Source organism: Podarcis filfolensis (genome assembly GCF_964270895.1).
Source record: "Podarcis filfolensis genome assembly, chromosome: 3".
Taxonomy (NCBI): domain Eukaryota; kingdom Metazoa; phylum Chordata; class Lepidosauria; order Squamata; family Lacertidae; genus Podarcis; species Podarcis filfolensis.
Window position 1 is genome coordinate 106,734,769 of NC_139606.1, and position 23,293 is coordinate 106,758,061.

The window sequence follows — 23,293 nt, forward strand, 5'->3', positions numbered from 1 at the left end:
GTGGGCTCTTCAAGAGGAAATGGCTAGCCAATCAGCAATCACATGGTTGCTTACTGCTGACTGAGGTTCTTCTGCCACTATGCAAGTGTTTGTTGATTGACTAGTCCTTTTCCTTTGAGATCGGCATCCTGAGTCCACACAGGTGGAAGCTGGCCAATCAGAGCGGTATTTGCATGGTGGTGATTGAAGCTTCCCTGCAGCACCACTGCCCAGCTGCAATCACTAGTGGTGTGAAATTCTTCTATTGCCTGAGACAGTAGTTGGTATTTCCCACTAGTAAACTGCTTGATCAGCCACTGACAATTTTATTTATTGATCTATATAGACTGTTTGCTGCTATCCACAGACCTTGAAGTGGTTTACAGTAAGTATAAGTTGCTGTTGGTACCTGTGGAAGAATAAAAAAATAAAGGGCTAAAAATACTAGGGCAGTGGTGCCCTCCCATCAGATGTCAAACAGATAAACAACTATTTAACTTTTAGAAAACATCTGTTCAGGGAAGTTTTTAATGGCTGATGTTTTATTGTATTTTTAATATTGTGTTGGGAGCTGTCCAGAGTGGCTGGGACAACCTAGTCAGATGGGCGTCGTATAAATAAAATTATTATTATTATTATTATTATTATTATTATTATTATTATTATTTTAAGGAAGGCTTTCTTTTTTAAACAATGACAACAACCCTCTAAGTAAACTTTGCATAAAACTTGCCCTTGAGAACGACTGGATGCTTTTTAAAAATATTGTTTTATTAAATAAAGAATAAGAAAACACCTCTGTTTTATAGAAGATAATTTCAAAATTTCTACCTAGAATCGCTTGTCTCTGCCAGTCTATTGTTCATGATAGCTAGAGCGCCTACTCCTCCCGAGAAGCCATTTTGCCTCGTGTTTATGCAGACATTCCGAGGGTAGCCATTGGCCGTCTCGGACAGTTGCTTTTGCAGGAGGGCCAGGGAGACTTTGTTGGAGGCGGTGAGATCCCTCATGGAGATCATCTCACCCGAAAGCCGCCTCCCCTCCGTGTCGCTGTCGTACTGTCCGTCCGTCTCCATAGAGATGTTGTGCCGGCGGAACCGGGACCCCGGCGTGATGGCATTGCGGCGCCCGAGGCGAGCGGTCGGTTTATGGCAATCTGGACAGCACCGGCACCGGAACTTTCTGAGCATCCAATTTAAAACCTGCTTGATTACAATCGAGATGACGTTAAAAAGGGAGTAGATGCAGCAGACCCCCATCAATATAAACATGAAGTTCCCAAATCTGTATAATCCCTGATTTCGGTACACGGCGTTTTGGCTGCTCACCAGGTCGCCAAACCCAATGGTGCTGAAGGTGACGAAACAATAGTACAAGGAGTCGATATAATTCCACCCTTCCACGGCGGTGTACATGGCCGAGGCACAGCAAGCGATAGTAATGGCAAGGATTCCCAGGATCAGCATCACGTGATAGACTGATGGCTTCCACCCAATCAGGCTGTCGACGTCAGACATGGATGAGCCCCTGCGGCAGGTTGGAGGTAGAAGGCCGCTCCTCCTCAGCTGCCTCTCGTGGCAAGCCTTCATCACCAAAGCGAGCAGGGAGATGATGCGCTCCAGGAAGAGGTTGAAGAAGAGAATTGTTGCGGCACACCCAAAGAGACCATAAATGATGAGGAAGGCTTTGCCAGCGACCGTTGCCGGTGTGGACATCCCAAAACCTACACAGCAAAGAGAGAATGAAGTGTTTATATAAAAATATACAGCCCGATATTGTTTTGGTGCTAGAGGCTGGAAATTTCCTCTCTTCTCCTCTGGTGGTAAGGTTAGAAGAATTAACAAAATGACTGGCACCTGGTGGAGTGTTGCTGGTTTTTTTAAATGGTAACTCAAAATGTCGCATGTGAGGCAGGCCAAAGGCAACAAAAATGGAAACCACCAAAAGGAATTTGAAGCAGGAGCTAAAAGCAACGGAGGGAGACTAAATAGATGTTTACTAATCCAATGTGTTTTGGAACCTACTGTGAAAGCTAAAACCAATTTGCAAAAAAAAATTGCCTCGTGGGAAGTTGGCTCAAGTTATAAGAACATAAAAAAGCCTGTTGGATCAGGTCAGGGGCCTATCAAATCCAGAACCCTGTTCTCACCCTGGTGAACCAGATGCCGGTGCGAAACCAGAAAGCACTCTGCCCACTTGCAATTCCTGGTAAGTAAAAGTGGCTCAAAAATACGGTGTATACACAAACAAAATACCTGATACCAAGCCTGAGACAAAAATATCACGAGTGGATAAAATAGTTGGCAACAATGCTGTGCCATATGTTCTCTAGACTTGCGTTTTTCCTTGAAAGTAGCAGTGGCAGGTTGAATCCAACTGCAACCAAATAAAGAAAAGAAAAAGAAGAGGGGGAGATCTCTCATTTGCTGAGATTATTTGCAATGGTTTGCAACCTCTGTTTTCCTACTGTTGTTCTTTGCTGCTGTTACTCCGGGGGCCATTTATTTTCCTGGTTCATTATTCTGCCTTAAGTGATGCCAGCCAATCAGGAATCACGTACAAGTCGCAATGAAGTCATGATGATTAACATGTAGTTGATTAGATTTAGTTATGTACTGACATCATTAAAGGCAAAGCACATCCATCAGAGGGATAGCAATGCTTCTTGTGTAACTGGCAGTCCTAACCAATCAGGGATCACACCAGGAATCAAGCAGTCCATTTGACCAAAGGGCCCTTCTTTCAAATTTGCATGAAGCTGACCATGAAACTGCCGCACCCTTTTCTGCTCTGCACCGGTTAGTAGCCCAGTGCCTATTTAACTGGCTGGTTCCATCTAGCTTGCTCAAGAGACAGAACTTCCAAGCCCAAAACTATATGTGATGTAACCACATTGGAAGTAGTTCATAGAGCCTCAGAGGTTTAAGCAGCAGAATGCAGAGACATTCCAGAAGCTCTTGCTTCATCCAAGTCTCCAAAGAGTTATCAGCTATTCTCCATTTTGGGAGATGTCATTTACAGTGAAGAATAGTCCTTCATCCCCAAATTCTATGGTGCCACTTAAAACTGCATGGAACAGACAACCCAGTTCTGCAGCATCTCTTTGAACTAAGGAATATGTGTATCTGGCAACTCCACACGTACTTTATTCAGTGACAATCCAAGGGTTTAATTTGAGGGCTTGTCTGCTAGTGTGTGGTTGTTGTGAGGAGGAGTGGGAAGTCTTTAATAACACACTGGTGATAGATGAATCAAAACGTACAGCAAACCCCCCATACTGAGGAGGGTATGATAACACACTACCAGGGACTCAGACAGCTGTAGAGATTCAGAGCTCTTGCAGAGGGAAAAATTACACCCTTGTTTGACCTCCACACCAATCAAGTTCTTTTTTTGTGGTGTCTAAACAACTCAAGGACATTTCAGAAAATAGGACGTTGCCAATTATGTTCTCAGTTCCTTTACTAGTAAATTGTAGAGTGAGTCTTCAAAAGCAGCCTAATACACAAAGCTGTAACTCAAGGAATTGAAACAGAAAAGTGCAAACTACACAGGAGTAATAATTGGTTAGTCAATGACCATGTCTTACTCCTCATATCAGGTACTTGTTAATCTGGCGGTGTGATGACAGCAGCAACAGGGTTGTACCATTACAAATTATTGCATCCTTCGATACCACATGATAGGCATTTAGTGACTGCTATATATTTCCAGACACTCAGGTCATATGTTAGCTTAGTGGCAAAGGAAAAATTTCAATATGGTTTGGTCCCATCATGGTCCTGTAATATATGAAGAGAAACACAGGGGTGGAAGGTATTTCATAGGCCACCTAGTCCAACCCTTGGCTGATGCAGGAAATGTTACGAAAAAGGAGCAATGCTGCAGCTGAGTGCTCCAGATGGCTGGAAAGCCAAACAGGATGTTGATGTTTTGGGACTGTACCGTGGGAACAAGGAACAGTCTATTATGTGCACTGAGCACCGGATGTTAGCTCAGAGTGTCACATGACCCTGTACTGGAAGTACATGGGAGGAGTTATTCTCTCTCTGCTGTTGATGTAAAGAGAGTGCAGACATGTTTTCTCTGCACTGCTGGAAAGACAGAAATAAAGGCATGTAAATACATTTCTGTCTGTCTCTCTCCCCTCCCTGGGGAATGAGGGAGGAGGGAAGGTGTGTCCTTCTCACGTTTGTGGAGGATCGCCGGGATCTCGCCTTGTCTTGCCGGGAGTCGCTGACGGGGGAGATCAACAAGGAATCCAAGCCGGGCACCTGGAGAGTGGCCAATTCCTCTGACTGATTAAGGCTTGATTCCGACAGGAAATCCACGGCTACAGGATCCTTCAAAGATTGGCATCTAGCTTCTGCTTTAAAATCTCTAATGAGGGAGAGCCCACCACCTTTTGAGGCAGCCTGCCCTGCCCTCAAGAAACTTGGATGCTGAGCTATTAATATTAAGTTGAAATCCCATTTTGTACTTCAAATTGATTGGGTTGGGTCCAAAGCAAGGTTAACCAATATGGTGGCCTCTAGATGCTGTTGGACTACAGTTCACCATCAGCCCCAGCAATCATGGCCAATGGCCAGGGATGCAGGGAGCTGGTAGACACCATAGAACCTGGTAGACACCATAGAATCATAGAATTGTAGAGTTGGAAGGGACCCTGTCAATCATCTCATCCAGCCCCCTGCAACGCAGGAATATACCCCTGTATGTCCCATACAGGGATCAGACCTGCAACCTTGGCATTATTAGCACCACATTCTAACCAACTGAGCTATCCAGGCATGTTGGCTACCTTTTCTCTAGAGCATCAGAAAACAAACTTGTTCTGAAATCCATGTGACAACCTTTCAAATATTTGAAGATGTCTATCATATTATCTCCTAATTCTCTCTTATCCAGACCAAATATACCCAACTCTTGGGGTGGATGTGACGGCAGGGTTTCCCCCCACAACTTTATTGCCTGGCCCCAAATATACACAGTGCTGATATGGAGTGACCAACTAGTTAAGTAGACCTAGAAACCTATGAGAGAAACGAAGGACTCTCTTGAGATGTAATGCTGAGATTCTCCTCCACCTAGGCTCAGGTTATGTGTAAATAAACCATATATCATAAAGACACCACAGTCTCTACTGTGCCTTGTTGTCCAAAGGAAAAACAGGCCCTAGTAATCACGCTTAGTACTCCTGGGATCTCATATAGCTTGGAGATAGGAGTGGCATCTAACAATATATTTCTTTACTGTCCCAATGAGGTTTCCACTGCTGGGAAGTTATTTTTAGCACCCTGAAAACATGTCCCCGCCCCCAGCAGTGTGAAGGTACCATCACAAGCCTCTGGGAGTAATGATCAACCTGACCCAACGTAGAATTAGGCAGGAGTCATTGATTTATTTTAGAAACAGAAACTTTGTTGTGGCAACACAAGCGATTCATAATCATGGACCTGTTGGCAATCCCATTGTTAAAAGAATAGCACAGTAGATTAACAATAATTGGTACGCAGCCTCAAGGAATCAGAGAAATAATGAGAGAATTTGGAGGCACAGAGCAAACTAATTGGAGCTAGAGGAGGAGCATGTTGTAATCATTTGCAAATAAGATAACGGGAACCTGTAGCAACAGGGGAAGGCTGCTTGGGGACGGATTTGGAGTGAAGAATTTGTGGGTGGCCAAGCACTCTCCCCTATCCCAACTCTCAATTCCATCCACCTCAAGCAACTTTTCATTTGTTGTAATTAAATAGTTAATCACGGGGTGGGGGTGGGGGTTTGTCATGGACTGGCTGGACACAGAGGAATGGTGGGAGGCATCAGCTAGGGAACCCCCAAGGGATGAAGGTTCAGAGCCTGGGGGTTGGTGGTGGGACAGTGATGAGTGGTCAGAAGGAGAAAAGGGAGAAGCCTGGGGGAGAGTAAGTGTTGGTAGCTGAAGAGGTAACAGGGTTTAGTGAGCAGGGATAGAAGGTCGGAAGCAGAAGCAGAAGTGGGAGCTGGAGAGGAGGGAGCCCAAGATGCAGATATGAGTCAGGCTGATGAAGAAGCCAGGGTGTCTCCCCATCCTGCTGCAACCAGCTCCTCTCTCCCCTGGTTTCCCAGGACTAGAAGTATGAAGCGAGAGGAGCAAAGACAGGTATGCTGGCATATTCTCAAATTGCTGGGGAAAGACCCGGCGGAGGCAGAGATTTAGGCAGCTGTGGGAAGGCAGAGACCTTCAGCCTCCGCAATTGCCTCATGGGCGCAAGACAGATTGAGAAGAGTTACTGTGCTCATTAGGGCCTGGCTCCCCTGAGGTGAGCTGGTTTCTGCTAATAAAGAGTTAACTTCACATACTCCGAGTGATTTATTGCTGGCTGACTCTCTAACATGTGGAGAATCTCAGGTCTGGGAGTCAAATGTGACCCTCTGGACCTCTCTGCCCAGCCATTAGGACTTTCTCTAGACCACACCTTCTCTTCATAAGCCCCTGTTCTTACTAGGCTCTGCTTTGCACCTGATTTCACTCACCTTTTATCTAAACTAAAAAGTCCCAAACTCTGCAACCTTTCCTCACAGAGAAATTACTCCATCCCTGGGATCATCACATGCTAGGCAGCTAAAAATGGTACCCACCTCCCCAACTTTGTTGATAAAATGTTGAGGTTTTGTTTGGGTGCAGGGCATTTTCCCCATGGCTGCAGATGCAACATAATTCTTTCTTTCTTTCTTTCTTTCTTTCTTTCTTTCTTTCTTTCTTTCTTTCTTTCTTTCTTTCTTTCTTGTTAGCAGAGCTGATGTTGGGGCTTGTATGCTGAGCTCCAGGGATTTTCCAAAGAAGTGTGTCCTTGCCGAAGCTTCCTAACTGAATCATTATCTTCCCTTCTTGGCAGGGGGACTGAAGAGAAGCAGAAAATGGGCAAAAGTGGGGCATGATTTTGCCTGGTCCACTGTCAGCTGGGAAGATTTGTGCTCCATAAAACTGGCAGCAGAATTACAGGGAGATACTGCAGCTGAAAGTTAAAGCTGTAGTAGCCCCCTCCTTAAGATTATGCAGAAATGTATAGCATGCAAATCCATGTGGATTGTGCAAGTGATCAATAACCCCCTTTGGTGCAACAACTCACTAGCAAAGTTTATGGATCGGGTTGTTTAAAGCAAGAGGAATCTGAATATTTGTTAAAAGGTTCGCAGCCATAAATGGCATTTATGGACAAAATATCTCTGTGATCAGGCAGAGGAAGCATGCAATCGCACCACGCGGGTAGGATCTTTTAGAAAGAAATATTGGGCTGACGTTGTGTAAACTCCTCCAATTATTAAATTACAACTGCCCCCAGTTAACAGATGGATTGCAACAGTAAATATGCTGTTTGCCTTCGATTTCCATCTGCAGGACTTCACCCAGTGTCTAGTTCCCGATTTATCAAGAAACAAGTGTTCTCTTTTCAATGCTCTTTCTACAATAACAGCGGAGTAAACATAATATCTCCATAACAACCAAACACACCAACATTGCCTCTTTGGAGATTAGACCAGCACTACTCGAATGGCCTGCCGTATAACAATTCTGAGAGAGCGGAGCCACTTCTCCCTTCATTTCCTTTCGTTCTGATTGGTTTTTCTCACTTTCCCAAACAACGTTACTGACTCTCGGGGGATGCGAGGGAAGGTTTGCAGTACTGCAAGATCAAAGCAGAAGGGAATCGCACTCGGAAAGCAGAAATGGTAGCGAATGAGACAAATAGCCCATGAAAACCCAAGAGAAAAAACAAAAACAAAACAGTGGCCAAGCTACAGTTAACACATAAATAAATGCAGCAGGCCCTTCTGTGGCTCACTAAACTGAACAGCTTGGACTTAGAGGGGATTAGACAAATAAATGGAGGATGGCTTTCAAGAACTATTAGCCATGAGAGCTGAATGGAGCCTCCATGAAAAGAGGCACTATACCCCTGAATACCACATCTTGCGGTGGTCAACAGTTGGAGAGGGCTATTGCCTTCATGTCCTGTCGGGCAGCTTCCTGGATGTATCTGGTTTCCCCCATCTGTGAAACAGTGTGCTGGGTTCGATGGGTGCTTGATCTACTTGGTAAATCACCAATGGAGTGCATTGGAAACTGATACATTCCAGGAATAATCCGTCCTTGGTGGCTTCACTATCTCAGCATCACCTGAGCCTCTACATGGCTTAGAACTTCAGTATCTAAAGGAACTTCCCATGCCTCATGGTCACCAACTGAAGGTCTTCCATGAATGCTCCTTCCATCTGAAGTGTGAGAAACAAGAGAGAGGGCCTTCTTGGTGGTAGGCCCTGGGCTCTTCCTAAAGAACCTTCCTAGAAAGACCAGCATAGTGCCTGAAGTGACATATTTTGGGCAGCAAGGAAATATCTTTTTGTTCACCTAGGCCTTTTAACAGATTGTAATGTTAAGTTTCCCCTTCATGGATCACTGCCTTGCCGTGGCGAAGGGGCTTGAATAACTCAGAGAAGCTATGAACTACGCCGAGCAGGGCACCCAAGATGGACAGGTCATAGTGGAGAGCATCTTAAACCTAACCTAGACAGCATCTTAAAAAGCAGAGACATCACCTTGCCAACAAAGGTCTGTATAGTTAAAGCTATGGTTTTCCCAGTAGTGATGTATGGAAGTGAGAGCTGGACCATAAAGAAGGCTGATCGCTGAAGAATTGATGCTTTTGAATTATGGTGCTGGAGGAGACTCTTGAGAGTCCCATGGACGGCAAGAAGATCAAACCTATCCATTCTGAAGGAAATCAGCCCTGAGTGCTTACTGGAAGGACAGATCCTGAAGCTGAGGCTCCAATACTTTGGCCACCTCATGAGAAGAGAAGACTCCCTGGAAAAGACCCTGATGTTGGGAAAGATTGAGGGCACAAGGAGAAGGGGACGATGGAGGACGAGATGGTTGAACAGTGTTCTTGAAGCTACCAGCATGAGTTTGACCAAACTGTGGGAGGCAGTGGAAGACAGGAGTGCCTGGCGTGCTCTGGTCCATGGGGTCACGAAGAGTCGGACACGACTAAACGACTAAACAACAACAATGTTAACTTTTATTTTTAGGCTGGTACTATTAACTTAGTTCTCTTCTGATAGCATTTGAGTCCGTTATTTTTCACTCCATGTGATAATTGTAGCCCTTTTTGATGTATTTGTATTTTGGGTGCTGATATATTTCGTGTTTTCTTATATCATTTGTGTTGTAATGTTTTGATTAAGTTGATGTACATCACCTAGAGCAGGCACGGCCAAACTTGGCCCTCCAGCTGTTTTGAGACTACAATTCCCATCATCCCTGACCACTGGTCCTGTTAGCTAGGGATGATGGGAGTTGCGTGGCTATTCCCTCCCCCTCCCACAGATGGAGTAAATAAAGACACAGGACACCAGAATTTAGGTTAATGGGCGAAAAATGGCCACAACTTTATTGATTACAGGAAAGAGCGGTATTGGCTTAGGCATTGGCCCTAACAGACTATCCGGTTCTAACCGGGAAGGGTTAAACACCAGCAGGGGGAGCCCCCGAGATGCACATCCCTAGGCGCTCCCCGAGGGGTTACCGCTCGGGAGCGCGCTTTAGGCCCTAGCCTCCGTAGGTTTCGGACGAGGCGACGCCCCTCGGAGTCCTTTAACGAACTACCCTTCAAGAAGTGGGGGAGGTGATGGCGTTCCTCCCCCCCGATCTCATTTGCATAACAATACCCTGGCCAATGCCTAACCGCCAAGACCAAGAAGTTGTGACGTTTGCTACGAGGTAGGCGAAAAAACCAAGTGGCTTCAAAATTCCAGCCAATTAGCCAAATGGAAAAACTCCTACCAGGCCCCTTGCGGCGACCAGCCAAAGCCCATAGCAAAGTCTGAATGCTAAACCTAAAGGGCGGGTGGGTGGGAAAACACAGCTGCTGCGAAGGAGGAAAAGGGGCGAGCCAAGGGCTGCCCTGACCTTAAGTGCCCCTAGGTCGGCCCGCCCCTGCTGCCAGCCGATTGGCTGAGGCTGCAGGAGATGAATAATAAAAGGGAATCCCTGGTGTGGGCGGGGTCATGAGCCCGCAACACCCCCCCCCTCCTAAATTCGGGAGTGGCTTTGTATTCCCAAAACAGCTGGAGGGCCAAGTTTGGCCATGCTTGGCCTAGAGGACTAGATGAATGGGTGACTAATGAATGTTGACCACCCAAGGTTCTGCTACACAAAAAACTATAGGCATTATTTTAAAAAATGGGTAAGAGCTGGAATATCTGGCTATGAGATGTTCTCTCATAGGACACCGAATTGCTGAGGAAAATTCAAAGAAACAACTTGGGAATATTTCAACAAATTTGTTCCAAATATGACAAATTTGTTTGTTTGCTCATTCACTTATAAAAACAAAGAGCTTTGATCCCTAACAATGTTTGAAGCTTTAGGAATTAATACAGAGCTTAAAGGTGAAGCTTATCTATTTTATAAAACACTATTGGACCTAACAATGAGCAAAGGGCAGAATCTTAGAGAGGTGTTAGAAGTGGACTTAGGCCAACAAATCGATGAACACAAATTGAACTCTATGTGGTCTAAACACCCGTTGCATACCATCTTGGCTAAACTACAGGAAGCCTCTTTAAAGGTCATTTATAAGATGACACTGGACACCATCTAGATTGAAGTATACATTGTGGATTTGAGCTATATGTGTAATGTAAATTATTTTCGAGGGTTTTTTTATGCCATGTAGATGGCTGTATACAAGAGTCAACATCTATACATTTATTTGTCTTGGAAGACAACATTTTGTGTTTGGTAATTGTTTTTTAATTTTTCAATAAAGTTTGCCAAAAAAAAGCGCAAATAAATATATTTCCACAGTTTAGAGTCAGGCCATTGGTTGCTAAACCAATATTAAGTGACTTCCTAAAATAAAGGATGGTGATGTCCTATCTCCCACACAAAACCAGTGACAGGGTCTCTTATTTGCAAGTGAAAATGAAGCAGGACCACCTGGGTGAATTTTACCTTTATGCTTTTCATATAATCAGTTATCCATATATCCATATATAACCATATATCTTTATGATGATTTTATATAATCCGTGTTTGAATCATGAAGGCTTCTGCAAAGCTTAAAGCAAAGTGCTTCGATTTGAAAAATCCAAAATGAACTCTGCCCCAGTTCTCTTCCCTTGTTCTTATGTCCTCGATGTCTCGCTAATGTAAGGAGGGGAGCAATAAATCTGATGTGCTGGCACTTTCCTCCTGTCCAGACAGGGTCCTTAGTAGCTAAAAACAGGAAAATGCTAACCGCAAAATGTCCCTGTATGGCAGATGTTGAGCGTAACGGCCGAATAAGTTCCTTTTGCCTTAAGTTTCCTTTCTCCTTCTTACCATAAATCGGGGGAAAGGTTACACTGATGTTTAGACTGGAGAAAGCAGAAGTTGGGAGGGAACTCTTTACATGATCAGGGGGGCAAGGCTTGAATGCGCTCATTAGCTTTATTTTTGCTGCCGTGTGCAATTGTATTCGATTATGTCATGATCTATGATGTATGTACTCAGGTATAAAGCCTCAGGGCGCTAGAGCTGGGGTGCCCAGTCTCTGGAAACGATTCCACTGGGTCAATTATTGCTCAGCAATAAATATCCCTTTCTTTTTCTCCACTGCTGTGTCTGTCAATTCTTGGACACCATTTGAGTGGGTCACAGGTAATCTAAAAATCCGTGCAACAAAGATGTAAAAAAAGCGAACCTTTTATTATAGCAGTCTAATGGTACAAGCTCAGTAGCAAGGAGAAAAGCAGAATGTAGTCCAGGTGCTGTTACAAGGCAAAGGAGTAGCTATAATTAATTTGTGCCCAGGAGCAAGGACCAAGTTTCAGGAGTCTGAAATTAGTAACAAGAGTGTACAGGAGCTACACGCAATGAGTTTACCACCTACCCACCAAGCTTTTAATCCAAGGCAGAGAATGCCCAGCAATTTGCAAGAATCCCTGTTCATGTAGAGTTCCTGACCTGCAGACAGGTGCTCTGCTCAGAGAGTTAAGCCTTCCCTTTCTTCTCAATATGCCACCTCTTCTTGGGAGACAGTGGCAAACACATCTTCCCCTCTGAAGCCTCTCACTTTATCAGAGCAGGCAACACCTCTGAGCCCACTTTATCCTCCACAGGTGGGGAAAAAGCAGATTCTGGGTCTCCCACCTCATCAATAGATCTGGGCACATCTGTCAAGAGGGCTCTGTTCTGTAGTTTCATCTTGTCCTCCCACTCCTGGTCTGAATTGGAGTATGCAGAGGGGAGCATGACAGGTGAGGTCAGAGAACAAGAATAAAAGCCATCCTGTATCTGCATTTCCCATTAATTTTCTCCAAAGCTGGAAATGGGTGACACAGGTGTGAGACCCATTCTATAAGTGGACTTAAAAATGCTATGCCAGATATATCTTTTTTTTTCTTATAACCGTTTGGCTACTGAATGGATCTTCGCAAATGCATCATTGCAAATCTGAGCGCTAAATCTATTCTCCAGGGTGAAAATTACAATCCTTAGTAATATGAGGAGCTACCTGTGGATTTAATTTCAGGCATGGAGTGGAGAAGCAGACAGGCAGTGGAAAATTTATCTTATGCCAATGTGCACCTTATTAGCATATCATGTTTGAATTTCATATTATACTGCTATTAGCATTCCTGATCCCCGTCCTATTTTGTAACTACTGGAGAAGATAACTGCTTGGCTAATGATCTCAAGGATTTCAGGGCTTCCAGGCCCAAATGAAAACTAATTAAGGAGGATGGGGCCAGAACTAACATTCATCTAGAAGCAGAAACTGAAGTTGCTGATGATCCTGTTTTCTTATGAATGAGACAGCTTTTGCTGATTAATCTAGAGCCTTTTCCACAGCATGCAAAGACAGGCTCCAGCAGATGAGACCAATAATGGGTCCAATTGTCAGGAAAGCAGCTTCTGCACATGATGTAGAGGGAAATGAGGAATAGATGGAGCTCCTCAACCTGGGAAGGTAGCCCATCTAGGAGAAGGAAAACTCTGATCCAAAACCCCTGCTTCCTTGCATCTATTCTCATTCAGGAAAAGGTTTCGGGAGTAAATCCTGAGGAAAAATCCATTCCTGTTGATTTGCGGGACATCTTCAGGAGAAGAAGAGGCTAAGGAGTAAACCCTACACAAATGGAGTCCCTAAAGTGGTCTTTTACGCCTCTTTCCAGCAAGGAGCAGAGTGCAAGATTTCTTGATTTTTTAAAAATGCCTTGTGCATCCACCTCTAATCTTGCCCCTTTCTAAAAAAAAATTATTGGTGTGTGCTTGCAGATTCTACCACCACCACCAGCAGCATTGGCATTACAGTCCTATGTTGACCTCACAAACACCAGCTAGGAATGCCACAGTCAGGCCAGTAAAATACTGGTTGGTTGGAAGCTTTCGATTAATGTTCTTTGGTGGCAGGTTATTCTGTTTGTTGGTGGGTGTCTTGCTTGAATCTTTATTGGATAAGGCCTAGCCCTCTCTGTTGTGGCTTGTTGTAGGCCAAACCTGACCTAACCTGATGGCTGGAGATTTGTTTGAGTGCCAGAATAGGTCCTGAGGAGCTTTAATGCTTGACAAAATTCTACTAAGTAAAATGGATGCTTGCGGCTTAGTGTGAGAAACGGGAGGACTCTGCGGGTGACGCTAAGGACAGGAGAGCCACCTCACAGGAGGAAACAGACACACTCTGTGAGATTTATAGAGGCCTTTGTGAGGGAGTGAGGAAATAGGAAGAAAGATTCATAGCAGCGTTTGCAGCAGACACAAGCAGAACGTGAAGATTTATGGGCACGTTTTCAAAGAGGGCTCCGCATACCAGGTGTACAACACTTCAATTCTGAAATGTCCCCATTGACAAGAAATGGGTGAGGGAGCAAATAGGTTTTAGGTACAGTATGCCCTAAATCAGAGTGTATTCTAATCTGCAACTGGGCATGGGAGCTTGATAAGGAAGGAGGTTGTTTCTTAAAAAGAAACAGGTAAGGGGAGGGGAGAGGGAAATAAATAGGAATCCTCAGGACAATATGCTTTTTGAGCACTTCTACCATACCCTTCGGTCGGGACACGGGTGGCGCTGTGGGTTAAAGCCTCAACGCCTAGGACTTGCCGATCGAAAGGTCGGCGGTTCGAATCCCCACGGCGGGGTGCGCTCCCATCGCTCGGTCCCAGCGCCTGCCAACCTAGCAGTTCGGAAGTGCCCTCGGGTGCAAGTAGATAAATAGGGACCGCTTACTAGCGGGAAGGTAAACGGCGTTCCGTGTGCTGCGCTGGCTCGCCAGATGCAGCTTGTCACGCTGGCCACGTGACCCGGAAGTGTCTCCGGACAGCGCTGGCTCCTGGCCTATAGAGTGAGATGAGCGCACAACCCTAGAGTCTGTCAAGACTGGCCCGTACGGGCAGGGGTACCTTTACCTCTTACCATACTCTTCAACATTTCTCTGATGAAAATAGAGGTAATAATAATAATAATAATAATAATAATAATAATAATAATATTTATATCCCACACATCTGACTGGGTTGCCCCACCCACTCCGAGCAGCTTCCAACATACAGTGGTACCTCTGGTTAAGAACTTAATTCGTTCTGGAGGTCCGTTCTTAACCTGAAACTGTCCTTAACCTGAAGCACCACTTTAGCTCATGGGGCCTCCTGCTGCTGCCGTGCCAGCGCTGCGTGATTTCTGTTCTTATCCTGAAGTAAAGTTCTTAACCCGAGGTACTATTTCTGGGTTAGCAGAGTCTGTAACCTGAAGTGTCTGTAACCTGAAGCGTCTGTAACCCAAGGTACCACTGTATATAAAACATAATTAAACATTATATATGAAACAAAACTTCCCTATACAGGGCTGCCTTCAGGTGTCTTCCAAAGGCTGCATGCCCTTGGCTCAGGGGTTGCATAACTCCATACCTTCCAACATTTCTCTGATGAAAATAAGGAAATCCTAAGAAAAAGCAAGACATTCCAGGATCAAATTTGAAACAGGAGAAGGGCACCTGATACGTGGAGTGAGGCCTATATCACACTTATACCAAAGACAGAGACTGAAAAGACTCAACTTAAAAACTACCGACCCATCTCGTTATTGAATGTGGATTATAAAATCTTTGCTGATATTTTAGCAAAGAGATTGAAAAGAGTTTTGATGGAGGAGATTCATGGGGACCAAGCGGGCTTTCTCCCGAAAAGGCATTTGTCGGACAATGTAAGGAATATAATTGACATTTTGGAAAAGTTGGAAGTGAATATAAACACTAGGGCGGTTTTGATTTTTGTGGACGCCGAGAAAGCCTTTGATAACATTTCTTGGAGTTTTATGTTGAAGAACCTCCGGGGGATGGGGGTAGGCCAAGGGTTTGAGAATGGTATAGGTGCAATATACTCTGAACAGAAAGCGAAACTAATTGTAAATAATGTGGTTACAGAAGAGTTCAAGATTGAAAAAGGGACACGTCAGGGGTGCCCTATCTCCCCACTACTTTTTATATCGGTCCTGGAGGTTTTGCTTAATATGATTAGGAGGGACCAGTTGGTTAAAGGGATTCAGGTCGGAGCTAAACAATATAAATTGAGAGCATTTGCAGATGATTTAGTACTTACATTGCAAGAGCCAGAAGCTAGCACGAAAAGAGTTTTGGAAATAATTCAAGAGTTTGGTCAAATGGCAGGATTTAAATTGAACAAGTCAAAGACAAAGGTTTTGGAGAAAAACTTGACACAGGTAGAAAAAGAAAGGTTTCAGAACGAGACAGGGTTGACTGTGGTTAAAAAAGTGAAATACTTGGGTATAAATATGACAGCTAAAAATGTGAATCTGTTTAAAGATAATTATGAAAAAACTTGGAGAGAAGTGAAAAAAGATTTGGAGATTTGGTCCAATTTAAAGCTTTCCTTGTTAGGCCGAATTGCAGTTATAAAAATGAATGTATTGCCAAGAATGTTGTTTTTGTTCCAAGCATTGCAAATAATGGATAAAATGGATTGTTTCAAGAAGTGGCAAAAAGACATATCTAAATTTGTCTGGCAGGGCAAAAAGCCCAGAATTAAATTTAAGATATTAACGGATTCAAAGGAAAGAGGGGGGTTTGCCCTGCCAGACTTTAAATTGTACTATGAAGCGGCAGCTTTCTGCTGGCTGAAAGAATGGCTGCTTCTTGAAAACACAGACATTTTGGATTTGGAAGGTTTTAACAATATTTTTGGGTGGCATGCATATTTGTGGTATGACAAGGTTAAAGCACACAAAAGTTTTAAAAACCATATTGTCAGAAAAGCACTATTAAATGTCTGGGTTAGATATAAAGACTTGCTGGAAAACAAAACTCCAAGGTGGCTGTCGCCAATGGAAGCTAAGGCAGTCAAAAAGTTAAATATGGAGTCCAAGTGGCCAAGATACTGGGAAATTTTGGAAAAGGAAGGGGACAAACTGAGATTGCAGAGCTTTGAGAAATTAAAAGGGAAGGTGAGAGATTGGTTGCACTATCATCAAATAAATGAAGCGTTTAAACTGGACAGTAAAATTGGCTTCCAGGTGGAAAAATCAAAATTGGAGACAGAACTGTTAGAACCCAGTACTAAGAACTTGTCAAAAATGTACAATTTGCTGCTGAAATGGAATACACAAGATGAAATGGTCAAATCAGCCATGATTAAATGGGCTCAGGACATTGGTCATAATATTTTGTTTGCTGATTGGGAAAAGTTGTGGACCACCGGGATGAAATTTACGGCATGTAATGCCTTAAGAGAAAATATTATGAAAATGATATACAGGTGGTACATAACCCCAGTCAAGCTTGCAAAGATTTACCATTTGCCTGACAATAAATGTTGGAAATGTAAAGAAACTGAAGGTACATTTTTTCATCTTTGGTGGACTTGCCCGAAGATTAAGGCATTCTGGGAAATGATCTATAATGAACTTAAAAAGGTATTTAAATATACTTTCTCCAAGAAACCAGAGGCCTTTCTCTTGGGTATTGTCGGCCAAGGGGTGTTAAAGACAGATATAACTTTCTTTATGTATGCTACAACAGCAGCTAGAATACTTATTGCGAAGTACTGGAAGACGCAAGAGTTACCCACACTGGAAGAATGGCAGATGAAGGTGATAGACTACATGGGCTTGGCAGAAATGACGAGCAGAATCCGAAACCAGGGAAGAGAAGCAGCGCAAGAAGAATGGAAAAAATTCAAGGACTATTTAAAGAAATATTACAAAGTTAATGAAAGTTAGAATGATGTTGGACTGGAAAGTAAATGGTTACTATTAGCAATGGTTAAGACAAGGAGAATAAGGAAGATTAGTTTAAATTTAAATTAAAATAAGGGAAGATTTGCTGAGTAATCGATAAGAATTTGGAATACAGAAAAGGGAGGCATGAGGAAGTCGGGGAAGAAAGGTACAAGAAATTAGGATAAGAAATGGTACATGCTTTTTGTTTTGTTTTTGTCTTTGTATGTTTATGTATGTTATGTTTTTATGGAAAAAATTCTTGAATAAAAATATTTAAAAAAAAAAAACAAATTTGAAACAGGAATGGCTTCTGAAAATAGGGACACTTGGAGGGTCTGTCATACCGATTTGCTTGCACAAATCTTGTGTGGAGGTTAGACTAGGTCCAGACTTTATTTAAACAATCTATATATCTCTAAATCTCTAAGCATTATATAAGAAATGCAATACAGAAAAGGTAAAATTGGTTTAAGAGTAAAAACAAACAAACCAGACTTCAATTAAAATGCCTGCTGGAAGGTGGGGGGGGGGGAGGGAAAGTGGACACTGCAGGTTCAACAGGGAGGAGGCCTGTCTGGGAGGTTTCCTAAAATTGGGCTCGTGCAATACCGAACACATGACTTCTGGTAGTTTACAAGCCATGCATCTAAGTCAAGGGGAACCACTAACAGTGACTCAGCCTATGATCCCAGTGATCAGGCAAGGCTATAAGGGATTAGGTGGTCTATGAAATATCTTGGACCCAAGTTGTTATAAAGTCATGCAAGACTATCGAACCTGGCACACTGGTGAATGGGCAGCCAGCACAGGCTTTTGAGGACTTGAGTTATGTGCTGGTGGTAGTCTGTCTCCATCAACAGTCTGACATCAGTACTTTGCACCAGCTGGGGCTTGCCAACCAGGCTCAAGGTTAGCCCAACATAAAGTGCATTGCAATAATCAAATCTTGTGGTCACCAATCCTATGGCCAGACTATTGGGTATTCATTCTGATTTGCTTACTGGGCAGTTACTCTTGCATTCATCCTGATCTGCTTGCAAGGTGTTTATGCACCTTCTTGTTAATCATTAGTTTGTTTCGTACTTTTCAGTACATTTCCCAGTCATTTCCTAACTGCAAAAAACAAACAAACCGTTTTTTTTAAAATGTGGGTTTGTTGTGAGAGAGAGCATTGATTCGCTTTAATTGTGCAAAGCTAACTTTCCCGGCACGTGAATCCCTTCCACAAAACAGTGACGGTCTGGAGGCGCCCATAGAAGATGATAATGAACAGTCTTTTCCTCATTGTTCTTCGTTGTCATCCATCCTTCTCTGCTGTCTTCCTCTTTCTATCTGTTCATCTTCATTCCCCCCCCCCCCCATCCCTGTACATTTCATTATTAGCAGGGGGTGGGGGTGGCGGGAGACCATATGGAAACGGTTATTGAAATATTTGGAGTTGGGAGAGACTGACAAACTGGCTGAAGTTTGCAGAAGAAATGACTGTTTACCGAACGCTAAGTTTGCAGAGAGAAGGACATGTTTGGTGAATGACTGGAATGTAAATGACAGAAATGCAAGACCTGAGAAACGTAATGAATTATTGTGTTTTCACTTTGTATCTTGCATTTTTAAAAAATAATATTGTCACATGGCACTCCTGATCTCCACAGCAGTGTGAGATTCCAGGGAGTTCCAGGTGCTTACCCAGGGTTTGTGCATCCTTTGGAAACGAGGCACAGTGCAGACTGGGCTGCCTTTATGATATATGGTTTGCTTACACATATATACAACCTGAGCCTATGATGGAGGGGCTCCCAACTTTACACTCCAAATTGTCTTGCCTCTCCCATAGTCACAGTCCTGGGTCCAAGCAGACATCCTGGCTTTTGCCCTGCAGCTTGCCTTGTTTCTCCCACTCACATAGCTCCTAACTTTGCGCTAGGCGGCTGCAAAGTTATGTCACAGCTTACCCACTGAAAAACCTTTCCCCCTAGAGCACACCAGGGCAAACTGCAAATCCTGAAACTCTGCTCCTGGCCTTTTGAAATATACTCGGAGTCGAGCGTGAATTTCATGCTCTTTATTCAGCTCATAGTAGCAATGAATGAAACTTTCCCCAAAACGTCTAGCTATATATACATTATTTACACAATGGGTCCCGTGTGATTGGCTAATTTTGGGCTGTCCTGTAGGCCAATCAGGTTGTGGATTCACCTCCTCCAGAAGCCTGATTGGCTGCTCCTGCAGGCCAATCAGGTCACTGATTCACTTCTACCTGGAGCTGGATTGGGTGGCTCCTGCGGACCAATCAGACTGCTGCATTCTGGATCCTATTGTTCTAGGATTCAGCTCAGTACATAACTCCTTTGTTCTTCGACCCAATTCTGAACTCAGGGAGAGGCTTCACCTATTTGTGGGCTGGAATAGAACCTCTGCTTTGTTGACCACCCTCCTCTCTGACCCTTTTGTTTGCTTAACGACCCGGCCATTTGCAGGCCAGACTGGACACAGGAAGCTGAGCCCTGCTATTAGGAGGCTGACTTGCTGACAAATATCCTGCCACCACACATGGGGTAGATTACGTATGCGATTTCAAGCATTTTTGTAATAATAATAATAATTGCCATGCTCTTCTTTGTCATAAATTATCCCAGGGCAGTTCATGCCAAAACTATGAAACAGAAGCAGGTGGTGTGGTAGCAAATGGGTGGCACTTTCCTGACCTCCTGGCATTGTGTTCCTAAATTCCTGACCTACTGGCAGATGGCTGCTTACTGGGAGGGGAAAAGGTGGCACAGGTCAAAATTATTTATTAATATACTAAATGTCTATACTGCCTGTCTTCCAAGGATCACACAAATATAGACCATCTGAGTCTGAGTAGCACCGAGTTAAAAACAAAAGAGGAATGCAAATGGGTAAAACTGATGGCAACTGCAGCCAGACAGGTTATAGCGAGTAACTGGAAAAATGCAGAAGAGCTAGGGGTGAACCAATGGAGGAAAAAACTGAATAATATTATCATTTTAGAATATCTAACTGTGAAGATACACAGAACGAAAGGGTTTAAGGTCAGTGAGAAAGAGGAGGATTGGTTTGAGAAGATATTAAATTATTTGGGTAGGTTTGAACAATTTGGGGCAATTAAAATGTTAAAAGTTAAATAAACCTTGTGGATGGAGGAGGGTTAATGTATATAAAGATGTACATATTGTTGATTTGAATCTGTTATTATTGGTTATGTATACCCAATGTATCAGCTGCCGGGGGGGGGGGGGTTCACTGTTTGTGTTGGATTGTTGGTAAATAAAATTAAAAAAAGAAAACAAAACACAAATATAGACCATTGTCACAAATAAAAACACTCTCCCTACAGTTTAAAAAGCCATAGATTGCTTAACTAGCCCAGTGCACCAGCCAGAGCAGTTCATGCGCCATTCTCCCTGCTGCCTCACTCCTCCATCTCCATCTCCTGCTAGGCAGCAGCAACTCACCTGTCGGCAGGTCATGTGAGTGCCTCCACCCTGCCATGCCATCTGCTACTGCTATAAAACGAGGTACAATAGATTATATTGATTCGCATCACGTCATGTTTGTTTGTCCCTGGCTGGAAAACCATTAGCTCCGAATGTTTGTATTAATTAATTCAAACGGCGCTTTTTCAAAGGAGCTGGTGGCAGGTGTGTTCCAGCCTGTCTCCACGGAGGGAAAAGATGAAACTTTCCTGCAGTTAGAATTTGCCATCGCAGGAGAGAGAGAGAAAAAATATCACATCTCCCAGTCTCTCTTCTCAACAGGAGCGCACTAAGCAAAACATATAATTTCGTAAGGAGGAGAGAAAAAACCGAGTGCTTCAAATGTCAAGAGTACTTTTTAAATATCACATCAACATTTTTCCTGCCATTGAGCTGTTCTAATGTCTTTCGGGATGAGTGAGCGCTTGTCTTGTTTGAGACTGTCGTTTCCTGCAGGACGTGGGACCATTCCAAACACAGAGATGTCTAGGAGAAGATGGGCGAAGCAAACCCACCCCAGTCTGCAGCTTTCCTGGCAATGCCTTGCAAATTGCTTTAAAAAACAACAACCAAGAACACCACCCTCCCACATGTAAAAAATGTATATCTAATACAGCAGAGGATAGGTCGGTGTTTGGAAATGAGAGGAAGATTGTGTGGGCTTTATAGAGCACTAAAATTGACAATAATAGGGGATCTTTAGGGTTAGGTTTTTTTGTGGGTGTCGTTTTGTTATTTTGTGGATTAAAGGGAATAGCAGGCGAGGAAATGCTTCTCCTTCCTTGGAGGTTTTTAAGCAGAGGTTGGGTGGCCACCTGCCATGGGTGATTTAGTTGAGATTCTTGCATCGCAGGGGGTTAGACTAGATGGCCCTTGAACCCCTTTACAACTTTGATTCTATGATTCTTGCTAGGAAGGATGTGGCTCCTTAAGATATGAGGAGGACTGCCATCTTGCCTCTTAAACTGGACCAGCTTTTTGGGGTGTATGTGTGTCTCATCATCAACCTTTTATTCGACCATCAGTCAGAAAAAAGTACATTTGTCAATACACAGTTAAAACATCCAGGAAGATTTTAGAACTTAGCCAACACTAAAATGGGCTAAACAGATAGCCCCATATCAATACAGTCAATTATAGTCTTGCGACGCTTAAAAGCTAAAAAAAGAAATTTGGCCACCAAGGAAGGATAGCTCTAGTGACATTATTCAGCAAGTGTAAAACCTGGTTTTCTCCGGGTAGGAAGCTAAATTGACATAGGTGTGGGTCTATAAAATTTTGTCTAAGCTCTGCATAAGAAGGGCAAGTCAAGAGAATGTGTTCGGTGGACTCAACCACACCCATGGCACAATGACAGGTTCTCTGGGCGTATGGCACTCCCCTGTACCTTCCCCACAGTATGTGTGTCTCTGAATCACCCCTTCCCCTCCTCAAGACCAAATTCACCCCTCTTTCAATAAGGAGAAAGTCTCCTGTACAGATTACCTGCTCCTGCTCCCTCTATCCAAGGCTGGATCCTGGCTAGGCAGCCTGAAAGCATTACTGTGAAAATCATCTTAGTGACAACTTTTGTTCCTTGGCAAAGCAGCCTTGTGCTCCCCCCATGTCTCTGCCTCCTCCAAATCGTGTTAGCAAACTTTTAATTCCTAATGATGCTTAATATAGATTCTAAGCAGGGTATAACATCCCCATGTTATGAGTATGTATTTGTAGCATGCAAAAGTGATTAATGGATAACCCATAGTTAAGATAGTTTGAGTAACAGGATTGCAGCCAGTTTGTTCCCATTACGGTGTAGTTCTAAGTACTTAGCTGGTGGTGAAAAGGACCCATCGCAAGCAGTCCATTTAGCAAGGAAATGATGGTGACCCATTGAATGCCAGCCCCCAAGGGAAGAGGGGCTGCATCAGGAGAACAAGGATACAACAAAATAAACGCATATGATTTCTCGATGTCCTTCTCCTCCCATGTCCTCCTGCTAAGTTTTACTATTTGACTTGGACTGACACTTCTGCGGTGGGTGAACAACAATCTCCTTTTGAACCATGGGCTATAATTCTTTCATCAAATTCTGATAGCAAGACAAACTGTTCCCTGTCATCCTTCATGATGGATTTATAATCCTGTAATTCATAACTTCCTAACACTTGTTCGATGTCATCCGTTTCCTCCACAGAATATTGTTGGGAAGAAGGGATCTTTACCGCTGCATTTATTTAGCAACAGTGGATGGAAGAAGTTCACTGGTTGGAAACCTAATGGACCACCAGCCTCCTCTTAGAGTACCTATTTCATTTAGGGACACAAGAAGCAGCCTTATCGCGAGTAAGGCTTTATAGTTACCTCCTTCAACCCACAGTTTACCGGCTTCCTCGCGAGAATATCATGGAGGACTTAGTCAAAAGCCTTACTAAAATCAAGATACACTATGTCCACTGCATTTCCTGCATTTAGCATTAGAAGGAAGACCAGGTGGGAAATAGGTAGCTCCAGCCTTGATGTCAGTAAGAATATGTGTAGGCGATGAGGTGACTGTCCTAGAACGCAGAGCCACGGAAA

At 43.6% G+C, this 23,293-nt stretch overlaps 1 protein-coding gene across 1 annotated transcript in view; it reads right to left on the minus strand.

Moving 5' to 3' along the window:
* Positions 1–729: 729 nt before the first annotated feature.
* Positions 730–23,293, minus strand: part of KCNK12 (potassium two pore domain channel subfamily K member 12) — a 42,084-nt gene continuing 19,520 nt past the window's right edge. Inside the window, exon 3 of the mRNA XM_083605419.1 lies at positions 730–1,702. Within this exon, the coding sequence (XP_083461545.1) occupies positions 807–1,702 (896 nt within the window). The 3' untranslated portion in view covers positions 730–806. The remainder of the gene's footprint in view (positions 1,703–23,293) is intronic.